The following is a 13,624-nucleotide window of genomic DNA, read 5'->3' as shown; positions in this document are numbered from 1 at the left end:
ATGCAACTGTTAGTAGGAACACCTTAAAAGCACCAAAGTAGAGTAAAAGAATAGGTATGAAAACAATGCCAAGTGTTGTGTGTGTTTTCCAGTTTCCTTTATATTTTGTGGGCAAGGGTCTCTTTCTGGTTTATATGAAACCATTTCTTCTCTTCTGTACTTTATATTTGGGACTGCAGAATTGACAACAAAGCTTACAGTGGTGAATAAACAGAGACTATGCTTTTTAAATTGGCAGGTGACATCAAGCAGGATTACAAAATCGGGGGAATTATCTAATCTGAAAACAATCACAGCAAATTGAAGGGTACAGGATGACATTCAAATGAGATCAAAAATCACACGCTTAGGTAGGAAGGTCTACCTCCAGACATGCAATAGAAAATGGTTCATGAGGCATCAGACTTCTTGGACAGGATCTGTGAGCCACAGCACACCACAAGCTGCACAGAGATGAACAATGTTATAATGCAGAAGTTAAACCAAGTAGGAACACTGACTGTAACAGACACAAAGGAACACTTCTGCTCTCCTTGGCCAGCACAGAACCCAAATACAGCACTGTGCTCTAGCAGTGCCACCCAAGAGAGAGATGGACCAGCTGAAGGGAGCACAGAGAACCAGGAGAATGGTCAAAGCTGAAGGGGAAAAGATACAAGAGAAAGAGCTGAAGAATGCATTCAAGATATGATTTAGCCTAGGGAACACAAAGGAGGGACATGACAAAGGAATGGTTTTCCTACAGCCACAGTAAAAAGGACAATGAATCAGAGCAAGCAAAGCAGAGAGGAGTTACAGAGGGGGTAAAATCCTTTAAGTGACAAAGCAAAGGGCAATGATGACAGCCTGGACATGCTGTGGACTGTCCACACATGGGGAATATGCTGGGCAAGCCTGTTAAAGAACATGCTGGACAGGCATGTGATACTCTGCTTTTAAAAAATCTTTCCTTTGCCCATTTCCTATGATTTAAATGATTTTGGTGAGAGGTAAGTTTCTTTGGCATTTCAGCATAGTCCAGAGCCCAACCTGTCAGCCTTCAGGACCAAAGGAGATGCTAGCCTGCAGGGCTCTTCCAGGTAACACCATTGTTCCAGATCTTGCTAGCACCTTTATGGATTGAAATCTATGAAGAACAGAGAAGGCAGCTGCCCTTCAGGGTTTCCCAAGTATCTCTGGCAAATACCAATGCCTTGTGGGATGACCTTTCCTGCTTTTCAGGGAAGGAGCTGGATGTGACTGCTGTTATTTTGTCCTTCCAGAGACAGACGTCAGCACAGGCCCTGGAAGGTGAGCAGGACAGAGAACAATGTGTAAATAGAATGAGCTTCAGCTTCTCCAAATGTATGTCCCACTCAGTGGTGATGCTGAAGAAAACCAAGGGAGCAAACTATGGCATCCTTCACCCAGCATAAAACTCCCTCTTGCTCCAGAACACAACATGGACAGGCTAACACTCATCACGTGCAGACCCTGCTTCACCTTGTGTAGCTCCCTGGGTTTCACTGACACTGCTGCTGATCTGGATCAGAATCTAGCTCAGGAGCAGCTCAAGGGGTTCACTTCTTGAAGATGCTTCCCTTTGGCTATTCTGCACATGTCCTGTGAGCAAGCAAAAGATTGTTCTTTGGCATTATTCAGTCAGTGACATGATCAGACAACCACTCTTTATACAGCACCTTGAACATATACAGCATTGTATAAATACACATTGTTACAGCTTATTGTTACTTCCCTTCCATAAAGAAATCCTAATGGCACACACAGCTTTTTTATTTAGTCCTGACTGTGGACTTTCCCAGCTATTTTGAGATGTGGAAATGCCTTTGATGGCCTACAGAGACAGAGGCTGCTCTTCCACTCACGTGCATGGGCAAGTCTTAGTAGAAGTGGTTTTGCCATCAAAATTACCTGATTCTGCAGGCTACCTGAATTCAGGAGTGGTCCCCAAAGAGAGGCACTTGTGCTTTCCTGAGGATGGACCTCAGTTTGCTGATATGGCCAAATGAGGCAGTAATCAGGGGCACTCCATGCTGTAAATGAGGGGAAGCAGTAACATGCCTCTGGTCTTCCTCCCTGACAAACAAATTGCTAAATGCCATGTCTGGAGTGAAATTATCATCTGTGTTTATTTTCAAAAGAAAAGGTGAATTCTGTACTGCTAGGGGAAATAGTTTCAAAAGAGAAGGCTTCCAGTTAATTACCTTGGTCCACATTAGGGTGTGTAAACAGCTCAAGAAACAACCTTTTCTCTAAACAATGTTTAATTCTCACTTCTTGTTATTGACCAGCTATCCTTCCAAAAGTAAGAGAAAGACCTATAAATAATATTTTGCATTCAGAGGGCAGAGATTTCCTAGTAAGGGTGAGGAAACAACCTCATTTTATAAATGGAGTGATTAGGCTATAGAGGCCATGAGTCAGAAAGGTACTCCAGCGTGCGGCCAGCTTTAAAGGCATAAACAATCCTAATGAAGTCAGCAGCACTGTCTGTGAGCTTAAATTTAGGCACAGACCTGAAAATATCTTCTTAAATTGGGATCAGAGAGGAAAAGCGTCAAACCTTAAAAAAAACCCCAGCAAGCCATTCTTAGCCTACCTGTTCACTACAGACACAGGGATCAGGACACCCTAACAGCTGTAAGCCAACCACTGAATGCCTTTGCAAACTCTTCTCAGGGGCCTTGCCCATAGGCAGCACCATCACAGTTGCCTTGAGTCCTGCAGCTAGAAGAAGCTGTCTCATCTGCCTCATACTGCTGTCTTAGCCTGCTCTGAGCAGAAGGTGACTGCCCTTCCTAGACCTCACCATCTGGCAGGACAGCTCTAACACCATCACCTGGGACCCACTTGGTGAAGTCCACAATCAGGAAAGGGATTTACTTCCCGGCCCAGGTCACCAATCCTGTCATGATTTGACTTCCCAACTGTCCTCCTGACCAAATATTCACGTCTTTATGCACTACTGCTGTGATGTGGTCAAAATCAGGCCTTATTCTGTTAGTCTCCCAAGTCCATTACCTATCTCCAAATACACAGTCTAACTTCCCATGGCTGAGCTTAAGCTCCAAAGCCTCACAGGCATCAAGGAGGTCTCTAGGCTATTCCCCATCAGTAGAAGAACCTACACTGAACATCAGACACAGGCAATTCTTACACCGTTTGGATGGAACCAAATCCAGTGGTCTCACAGCACCACATAAAACCGGGCAGTAAATAACAATGGGGAAAACTAGTGATAGAAAAATGAAAATTATTTCATTTCCCAGGCCAGCTGAGGTGTCCAGCTGAAGCAAAGTGAGTCTTTCCCACCTGTCACAACCACCAAGAGGAATGCAATGCACAGAGTCCAAGGGCTGATGACTATGGTGAGTACCTGAGCTTGCCTCTTTGTCTGCTCACCCCAGCCCCTAGTCCCAGCAATGCTCTTTCCCCTTCTGAAAATAAAACAGCATTTTTCACCCATTACATAGCAAACTTGTTTAATCACTAGACACAGCAGCATGATAAGAACAATAATTTTAACTGGAGGGGGCTTCCTGTTATCCTGGCTATAGCCATATCCTGAGCAAATAAAAACTCAGGCTTTTAGTCCCAGCACTGACATAGCTTTAGTTCTGGTTATTATTTCATAAACAGGAAGTGTCTCTGAGTTATCTCCCTGCATGAACTTTGGGGTAAAGACCTTTACTCCGCCTCACTGGGGCCACCTCCCTGATGAGCAAGTTTTGTGTGCTTTGGTGAGATTTAAGGATGCATTCGAAGCCCAGCAGGGCTGGCCTGTTTCTAGCATTAAATGGGATCTGATCCACAACGAGGACAGGGTCAGATTTTCCAGCTTTCCCGGCCCCACATGTGACAAGGATAGCACGCAGGCAGGTCCCTGCCTGTGCTCAGCTCCAGCAGCCGCACCAGTGGCGAGGTGCAATTTACAAATATTACCCAGATTAATTCCATGAGCCACCCACAAAGAAAACTACCGATGCGGCTGCTAAAAATACACCCTCAATTGCAACAAAGTTGTCAAGAATAAGTAAGGAGCTAAGCGAAGAGGAACGAAACCAAAACAGAGGTAATCACTGTTTAGAAAATAAAGGTTAATACATATAAATACCTCTCTTTACGCAATTGTGAAGGATGCCAGGTAGCAGACGCCATGGAAATCGCTGGAGACACCCATCCTAAGCAAAAATCCACCCACAGCCTGTGATGTCTGGCATACCCCCCTCTTAAACTGGGGTCTCCCCTGGACCACAGAGCCTGGCTCTGCTCTCTGCACAGTAGGAAATGTCACAAGGTGAGTGCACAGGTCAGAGTAACACTGCCTGGAAGAGGGTCCAGAGAACCAGATTCTTGCCTGGCTCAAGCCATTCAGCTCCTGTGTACCAAGCCAGTACAGCCACTCCTGATGAAGCCACATCTCTGGTGCTCAGAAGGATGGCAGCCACCAGCTTGCCCCAAGTCTGGAGCAGAGGCCATGTAGGATTACACCTGATGAGGTCTGCTTTGAAACTCAACTCATTTCCTTGTACAGCTCACAAACGAAACTAAAAACCAGGTCAAACATTGCGCAGCAGTGTTACTTCTGTTTTGTTTCACTTGTTATATTTTTATGTCCTTCATTTTGCTGCTAAGCTCTCCACCACCTAGGAAAAAAAAATTAAAAAAAAAAAAGAAAAAAAAAGAGCAAAACCTCCAAATTCTTTAAAACAAATGGGAAAATTCTCCTGGCTCAGTGTGTGTGGGAGAGGATTTCACACCAGATAGTCACTTATTTATCATGCCTCGCCTATTAATATCAGGTGAGGCACCATTCTGCTTCCCAGAAACGGTATTTAAGCCAGCTGCTCTGCACAAGCACACACCACCCTCACCTGCACATCAAGAACGCTGGGTGACTTTCTGCTTGTGCTCTGTGTTACCACTCACTTCAATTTCTACTGGAACCACTTCATAAGGCCTTTGAGGTGTCACATTTCCTCCCGGGGTGCTTTTTCTGTCAAAGAGCCTATGTTCTGAAATCGGTACGGCGGGGATACGGTTTCACCTCCCCTTCGCCTGCCTTGCGGCGGTGGCGGTGGGTGTGCATGTGTGCCACCCGAGAGCTGTGCCTGCCCATCGCAGCACCGATCCGAGCCCTCGGTTCCTGCGCTCTCCTCAGTGCCCTGACTCTACCTGACGCTCCAGAGGAGGGCTACAGACCGAACTGCTTATGCACACAAACGTGAGGCTCGCAGGGGAGGATGGCGGTCCTTGCCTCCCTCCAAGGAGGAAATTGCATCCTCTGCGATAAGTAAGTTTTTATCTATGCACTGCGATATTGCAGGGAATTCTAAGGACCTCTCATGGCAACTAGGAGGCGAAAAACAATCATTAACCCCTCCTCCACCTCCCTCGAAGCCATTCAGCAGCAATTTAACCCGCAAGCATACAGCAACACAACAGAGATAAAACAATTTCTATCAGCCTTTACGCTATCTCCGGCTCCTGCCATTTAGGATATTCACCTATTTTGAGGCTTAAGGCATGCTGCAGAGCCTGGCCGCAGACCGTTCCGTATCTGCTGCGGGGAATTCATTTCTACGGGTCACTTTCTGGGCATTTTTTCCTATTTGCTCTCTTTTTGCAGTCAGACAGAAGCAGGGGCGCCGCTGAAGTTAGGATGCTCTAAGGAGCCGCTAAACTTCCACCGCACGCTCTGGTGCAGCACCGCCGCCCCCTCCTCAGGAAGAAGCCGGCGCCCTGCTCGCCCCGGCAGTGGCCGAGGCCTCTTCTCCTCTCCTCTCTCCTCTCTCCTCCCCTCCCCTCCGCTGCCCTGCCCGGCTCCGGGGTGGCGGCCGTGCCGGCGCTCGCCCACTGCGGCGCGCCGGGAAGGGGAGCGCGGCCGGGCTGACCGCAGGCCCCAGCGGCCGCTCCGCCCCGGCCCTACGGACCCGCCGGGCGCCGCCGCTCTCCGAGGGGCACCGCACCGTCCGCACCGCTCCGCACCGCCGCCGGATGCGGCCCGGCGAGGAGCGAACTTCAGAGCCATCGCCGCATGACCCCCCCGGCCGGCGGCGCCCGCCCGGGAGGGGCTGGGGGTCTCCGGTGCGATGCCGGCCGAGCCTCACCGGCCCGGTCACACCGCGGGAGGGTCAGGCGCGGCCCCGGGGGGCCGTCGGGCGGGGGCCGGGCAGGTACGCGCCCGGGCTGCCAGCTCCGCGCCGCGCCGGGTGCCGGCGGCGGTGGCGGGCTCCCCCCTCCCGCGGCGGGGCCCCGCTGCCGGGGAGGCGCCGGGGGCGGCCCGGGCGCGGGGCGGGGAGCGGAGGGGGGGGCTGCCCGGCCGGGGCCGGGGCCGCTCGGCGGCGAGACGCGGCCACCAGAGGGCGCCGCCGCGGGCTGGCCTCGACCGGCACCCCGGGCCCGCCGCGGCCCCTCCGCCGGCACCGGCCCCGGCACCGCCGCGGGCCCCGGCTCCCCGCCGGCCCCGCGCTCCGGGGGCACCGAGCCCGGCCGCGGCCAGCGCGGGGAGGGCCGGCTGTGCTGTGTGCGCTAACAAACATGCTCCTCTTTGTCTGCCCGCCTCCGGCGGGGTCCGGACTCCGAACAGCGGGTGAGCCCGGGGCTGCCCAGAAATAACCCGGCGGGCCACCGGTAACTTTACACCGCCCGCCGAGCGCCCTCCGCGCGGGCGCCGCAGCCCGGGCTCGATTTCCTCCTCAGATAAGTTTTACCGGCCTCGCCATGGGGAGGAAAGTGCCGTGTCCCCGTGCCGCCCCCCCCGCGCCCCTCCGCGCCCGGGTCTCCGCCGCCACGGAGCGAGCGGCCCCCGGGCGGGATGGCGCGGCCGGCGGGGGATGTCCCTCCGCTTTATGTAACGCTCCCCGGGCAGCGCCGAGCCGGGAGGGGTGACGGGGAAGGGTAAATGCGTCGCGAGGGGATTTAAATTAACCTCAATACATCTCTGAATTTTTCTTTTTGAACAGACACCCTGTACTACACATCGATCTAACACACACAGCCGTATATATACACACACACATATATAAATGTATATATATATATATACAATTATTGTGATTTTTTTAACCTGAAAGAAACTAAGTTGGGGTACTTGGGCTTCTCGCCGCAGCCCGGGCTGGACTGAAGCAGAAGCCAGAGGAGCTGACAGCAGGCTCCAGCAGCCCCGTCCCCCGCCGCCGCTGCCCGCGGAGTCCCCGCGCCTCGGAGGAGAGGAGCCGCGGCAGGGGGAACTCCTGGGAAACCGGCGAACGGAGAGGGGCAGCCGGTCCTGGGAATGCGAACTGCGGCGAGGGGCAGGCAGGCAGCAGGCACACACACACACACACAGAGACACACACACACGGAGGCGCAAGGCAAGCTCCGTCCACCTCATTGTTCTGCTCGGCACCGGCACGGACTTCACCCACCGCCCCCCGCCGGGGACCGAGCGCCCGGGACCGCGGGGCCGGGCACCGGCAGAGCCGGGGGGCGACCCGCGCCTCGCCCCGCTCCCGCCGGGCGCCGGGGAGGGCGATGGTGCCCCGCCGCCTCCCGCAACATCGGCCGGGGGCACGGCGAGCGGCGGGGACCCCCTGCTCCCCCCTCCCTCCCTCCCCCGCTGCGGCCGGGCCAGGGGTGCCGGCGGGGCGGGCCGGGCCGGGGCTTACCTTCGTACATGGGGGCCATCGGTGCAAGGACGCCTGTTATTCATGGCAACGCCGCCACGAACGACGCGAGATCGCAGCCCCCCAAACTCAACACACATCTGCCATCTTGAGCGGGTGTCTCTCGGCGGAGGCGAAGCTGCCGCCTGCCTTCTGCATCGCTGCCCACCTCAGCGCGGGGGGAGCCGGGCACATCCAGCCCCGCTGCCGGCCCTCCGACGCGGCCGGGGCGGGCGGGCGAGCGGGCGGGGGGCGGCGGCGCCGGGCCGGGCCGGGCCGGGCCGGGGCCGGGGCGAGGCGCGGGGCCGGGCAGGGGCGGCGGGCGGCGGGGCCCCCCCGGCTCGGGACGGCGGCGCTGGGGAGGGAGGGAGGGAGGGAGAGAGGGAGGGAGGGAGGGAAGGAGAGAGGGAGGGAGGAAAGGAGAGGGAGGGAGGGAAGGAGGGGGGCTGGCGCCGTGCCCCCGCTCTCAGCGCGGCATGGCTGCGTGTACCGGGGCGCCTGCAAAAGTTGCGCTGGGGGTGAGAGAAAGGGAGAGAGAGACGGAGGGAGAGAGAGGGAGACGGAGACCGAGACGGAGAGGAGGAAAAAAAAAAGAGGAGGAAAAAAAAAAAAAAAAGCAGCGAAGGGAGTTTGCAAATAATCAAGCGCCGATGGCACCGATCGCGGCTTCCCAGAAGGAGCGGGAGCGAGCGAGAGAAACCCTCTGCTGAGATTATGTGGGATCTTGTTTAACAACACATTTCAATCAGGAGAAAAAAGGAACAGTCAACAGAAGTTGGTGAAACACTTCTGTCTTCCCCCCCTCCTCTTTATAGAAAAGAGAGGAAAGGAAAAAAATAAAAAGGCAGCTGATTGAAGCTTTGCAACTCGCTGGCTGTGGGGATCATATAATTTGTGCTCATGCTTTACAATAGCATGGAAAATTCCTACCTCTCCCCCTCTCCCCAAATAAATCTTCTGTTCCCTCAAGGCATTTCACAATCTGGTTCACTGACAAAAGTTCCAATTTATCTTTTTTTTTTTTTCGTTTAGCTTACTCGCAGTGTAAATATTTAGCGGATGCATTTAAAATAAACATACGTTGTTGCTTTTAGGAGTCAGGTTGTGTTTTTGTTTTGTTTTGTTTTGTTTTGTTTTGTTTTTAATAGGAACCACATCAAAGAAGTGTTTACTAACTGAGATTGACAGGCTATTCTTCCCCTCCCTCTCTTCCCTCCCCCCCCCCCCCCCCCCCCCGGTTTTTTTAATTTTAAATCATCCTTCTCTCCGGTTGAGCTCTTGCTGTAGGAGCACCACCCCGACGAGCATCATTTTTTGTCGGTGCATAGAGGAAAGCTGTAGGTGAAGGCACAGGAACCCCCCTTTGCCTGACAGGAGCTTTACAAAGGAAGGTCAGTCACCAGGTACCCATTGCGCAGGCAAAGGAAGCTGAGACTCATGCAAAGCCTCTGGCAAAGGTGGAAACAAAACCTCGGGCTGTGATCCTGCATTAACAGCCGTCTGGATCTTCCTGCCTGGAGCTCCTTGCAGATGAGCAGTCTGGGACTGGACCGGTGAAGACCTAACTCCCTTTGTGCCTGCTGTTCCTGCTGATTCCCCCAAAACGCTGCCTCTCGCTGCTGCTGGTGCCTCCCAGACCTCTCCCACCGCAGCACTTGGTCGCAGCAGGGCTCAGCACCCGGCTACTCCCACTGATGTCTCGAGGACGAGGCAAGAGGTAACTTTTACTGGGGGACTTCAGTGCGAGCCAGGCGCTCCAGCCAGCCTGGCCCTTGTCTCGGGGTGCTGCGGGTGCCTAGGCTGGCAGACTAGAGCAGTCAGGGAACATCCATGCTGCCCGGCCGATGGAGCAGGATGGCCATGGCTGTGCTGCCGAGGATGTGATCCCCAGGCTCCTCTGGGCCATCTTTGTTTGCAAGGTATCTTCAGCGTTTTGCATGATTTTTCTCCCTCCCCTGAAAAATGCCTGAAACTACGGGAGAGCTGTCTCACGCCCCATTAGCATTCTGTTTGCTACATGAAGCTGAGGATACATTTTAAATGTGTCAGGGAGTGCCACGCAGGGCTGGTGGAGGCGATTGAGGGCTCCAAAGTGGGCTGGGATGGCACTGGAGGAGTACGTACAGCAGAGGGAGCAAAACCTTCTCCCGGCTCATCCCCGCTTCATTTTGAGCGTGATCCCGAGATTAACCATCACTAAATCTTGGAAAGAAATGGACCTGCCTTCAGCTGGACCATTGGAGAAATCCAGGCCACAGATGGAGGGCAAGCATGCAGATGACAGCAGGAACAGTATTTGAACTTGTTTCCTGTCCCTCTTTTATTTAGCTATGGCGACCCTCAGGGTTCAGCTCTAGGCATGAATTGAAAGCCTCATATTTTACTAAAACATGTTTCTGGTCATTGTAATTCTGCACCGCTGCCTTCTTTATGATGGAGAACCTTATCTGCTTTCCAAGGCTACTGATGCTTCTGATCCCAGCCTGCTTCCCTGCAAGGGGAGACACAAGAGGAAATGTGGAAAAGTATTGGAGAAGTCTTGGAGAAGAGCAGAGGAGAAGACTAGAGGAGTGGGCTGCTGTGGGAACCAGCTTCACTTCTTGGCACTGCATTCTGCTGCAGCATGGCTCCAGGTCAGCCACATCAGCCTCGCTCTCCTCAGCTGCAGAACAGGGGAAGATGTACCAGTCTTTGCTGTGTCAGACTGCACTGAGAGTTTCTTCTTCCTTTCTTTCACCCTGGGCTATCCCACAGCCTGTGGGGTCTGTGTTAACTCCACATCCATCAAAGCTGGCATGACAGGAGCTTCAAATATAAACCAAACCCACTCCTTGCCAGAAGAAAAGGAGGAAGGGGTCGTCAGAGATGTCTGCAGGACTCACCATGTGTGGCCTGGGCATGAAGTGGTGCCCCCTGGCCCTGTGGCTGGTGGGTGTAGCACGAAGGGGGACACAGGAACATCCAAACCTGTGTGTTACATACTTAGGCAAATGCTAAAGCTGTTGGCTTCAAAGCACAGGTTAATCTGCTTGTCTTAAGGAAAAGGTGCTGAACTTGATGGACTGCTTGGCTGGTCCAGGACAGCAATTCCTGAATGCCTCTTAGGTTCAATATCACCTGGGACATTATAGACTCTCATCCACTTACAATTTGTCTGAAGATAGGAAAATTAACGGGCATGTTTTCACCAACAAGGACTGTTCTGATCTGACATGTTTTTAAATGTTGTTACCAAATGAGGCCACATTTGGTAAATAAAACCCAGCCCAAACAGGTCCTGACCTCGGCCCCAGACTGGCTGTGAAAACATGGTGCATAGACAATGCTGGTGTTTTCTGGGCATGTAGAGGGAGCAGGGATTTGCCCAACCAGGCACAGCCTTCCTCCCCAGCTCACACAGGGGCCTCCTCCTGACTGTGTGAACAGATGGGGATGCACTCTGGAGATGGCCCAGCTCTGAGTCTACAACCTTCTTTCCATTCTCCCCAAAACTGAGCATCCATGCAAGGATGTTACTGCCTTTGTCATCTGGGTCCCTGAGCCAAGGCCAGAGCTGTGGTGTGAACATGCCTGTGGTGTGCACACACCTGTGGTGTGAACATGCCTGTGGTGTGCACATACCTGTCAGGAGCAGTCAGCAGCAGCACAGCTGCAGCAGCCCTGGGGCAAGGCCATTCTGCTGGAGACATCATGGTCCTCTCTCTTCCTGCCTGGGGCTGCAGGGCTGTCACTGAAATTTTGAATCCTGAGAGACTTTCCCACCTCAACAGACTACCTCTTCTCTTTGTCCCCTTCACTTTGTGGGAGGATGGCAAGCCAGCACAGGAGAAGCACCTTTTAATGCCTCATCTGGAGGTTTTGTCATTTCTCCACTTGCATATTTGGGTCTCCCATGAACACAGCCCTAGTCTGGGTGCAGGTGCTCAGCTGTGTCATGGAGCCACCAAGGCAGCAGCATGCCCAGCTGTGTCTGACCTGCTGTGTCTGACCTGGCTGCCAGGTGATGGTGGCAGGCACTAAGCCAGGGATACCCTTTTTACAGCACTCAAAGGATCTCCATTTCTGCTCCACATACACAAATCTTGGTGGTCTTGGCATCTAACTGCTCCAGAAAGGCACCTGGTGTTTCACTGCTGTGTCTCAGGGGCCTGCTGGTAACAACCTGAGCCTTAATTGCACTGGGAGCAGCAGGAGTTACTGTTTCTTGCTGGAACTGGAGAGAGTTTGGGCTTCTTTTCCTTTCCCTTTAGAAATTATTACAGATTTTGAAAGACAAGTTTAAGAAGAAAGGCAGATGAGTTTTAAAACATAATTTTTGGTCATCATTCCCATTTTGGGGGAGTTGTGTGAGTGGAAACAAAATGCCCTTTGGTCTCTCAGAGCCAGAAATGCTAGGGTGGTATCACCTCCTCTTCTTTGGTGCCTCTGCCAGACCCTGCTTGTGGGGCATGGACAGAGGTGCCTGCTGCTGAGATGCAATTTCTTCCTCTTTCCCTCAAAGCTGGGGGGTCTGTGGCTCCCAGCTCTCTTGGTTCAGTGCCCATAATATAATAATAAATAATATAATAATAAAATATTAAATAATATAATAATAAAATAACTGCCCATCCACTGTAGTTATTTCTTTGGAGAGTTTGAGCCTAAAACTGTACTAATAAAAGACTATATGATACATTAAAAACAACATCAACAACAAAAACATAAACAAAAAAAAACCCCAAAAAAGCAGAAGAGAAAGGCTGGAAGCACACAGGGTGAGCATGTCCCCTTCAGTGACAATCTTTCATACCAGCTTGCTTTCACAGTGCTTCATTTTGGTGGAGCTGAGATGCAGCAAGTTGTTAACAAGAATCGGGCCCCAAATCTTTCACATTAAGCAAAGCAAAAATTTTTTTTTTTTGAAAACCAGGAGAAGGTTTCGCAGTGAAATACACATAGTTGTTTTCTTTTTAAATGTAAATCAGTGAGGGAATGGACAGTTTAATTAAAAGCAAAATTATTAGGTAAGTGCTGAGGGAATCTACATTATTTGCTGGGTACACTCACATATTTTTACTGGTGAGTCAATTGTAATTTTTAATTTCTTTCCACCTAGTAAGACTAGCTCAGAAAGTAGCCACTGTGATGTGGAATATTTGGAGAAGGATTTTTACATGGTTAGCAGGAATGTCTGTTCTGTGTGCAAGCTGTGGATGCCCAGGCAGCCTGCTATGTTATGTCCATTACATTCTGCTAATCACAGAATATTCTGAGTTGGAAGGGACCCACAAAGATCATCGTTAGCAACCACTTGCTATAGGTTACCTCTTGGCATTACCTGGAGAAAATTCTGTCCCTTGTGACAGGGATTTTGGGTTGCTGCTAGTGACTGAGGCCTTCAATGTCACCTATCCCTCCACAGAGAAGCTTTTTTGCCAGGCAGGTGTTTTGTGGAAGCCCCCCTGCCCCTTCCCTCCAGCCCATGTGTCCCTCTTTCACACAATAAATGATCCAGATGGACTTCCAAGCACACCAGAAAACAGCCAGTGTACTGGGCTGGGATATGACTGCTTATTTTGTAAAGTTCTGAGGGAAGGCCCTTGTCTTTGAACACATATGGAAAATATGCTGCATACTGGAGTAGGGCTGGGGACCGATGGCTCTGTCAGAGCTGAAGTTCAAAATAACACCACAAAAACCTACAGCACAATTATCCCATGCACCAGCAAGTGGAGCTTTATAAGAAGTCAGATATTTTTACTCAGTTTGAGCATCAGTGGCTTCCTCAGTGCAGCTCATGTGATGAAAATGTCCCTTTCAGGGGGTAACAAATGGATCTACAGTGCAGGGCTACAGTGGGATGAGACTTAATTCCCACTGTGAAACCAGATGAGGCTGATAAAGCCTCAGTGGCTTCAACAGATGCACCCTGATGGAGAAGCGGGACAGATGCTGTGAAACGCTTTGGGTACCATGGATGGAGGGAAGGTGCAATGCAA

General features: G+C 52.0%; 1 protein-coding gene across 2 annotated transcripts in view; it reads right to left on the bottom strand.

Annotated features, from left to right (window-relative positions):
* HIPK2 (homeodomain interacting protein kinase 2) overlaps positions 1 to 8,236 on the bottom strand; it is a 129,899-nt gene extending 121,663 nt beyond the window's left edge. For both annotated transcript variants that reach the window (XM_054631154.2, XM_054631155.2), the window contains exon 1: positions 7,650 to 8,236. In XM_054631154.2, coding sequence (XP_054487129.1) covers positions 7,650 to 7,668 — 19 coding nt within the window. In that variant the 5' untranslated portion in view covers positions 7,669 to 8,236. The remainder of the gene's footprint in view (positions 1 to 7,649) is intronic.
* Between the last annotated feature and the right edge of the window lie 5,388 nt (positions 8,237 to 13,624).

Source organism: Agelaius phoeniceus, chromosome 5 (assembly GCF_051311805.1).
Source record: "Agelaius phoeniceus isolate bAgePho1 chromosome 5, bAgePho1.hap1, whole genome shotgun sequence".
Classification (NCBI taxonomy): Eukaryota; Metazoa; Chordata; class Aves; order Passeriformes; family Icteridae; genus Agelaius; species Agelaius phoeniceus.
Note: the sequence above shows the minus strand (reverse complement) of the source record. Positions and strands in the feature narration are given on the sequence as shown.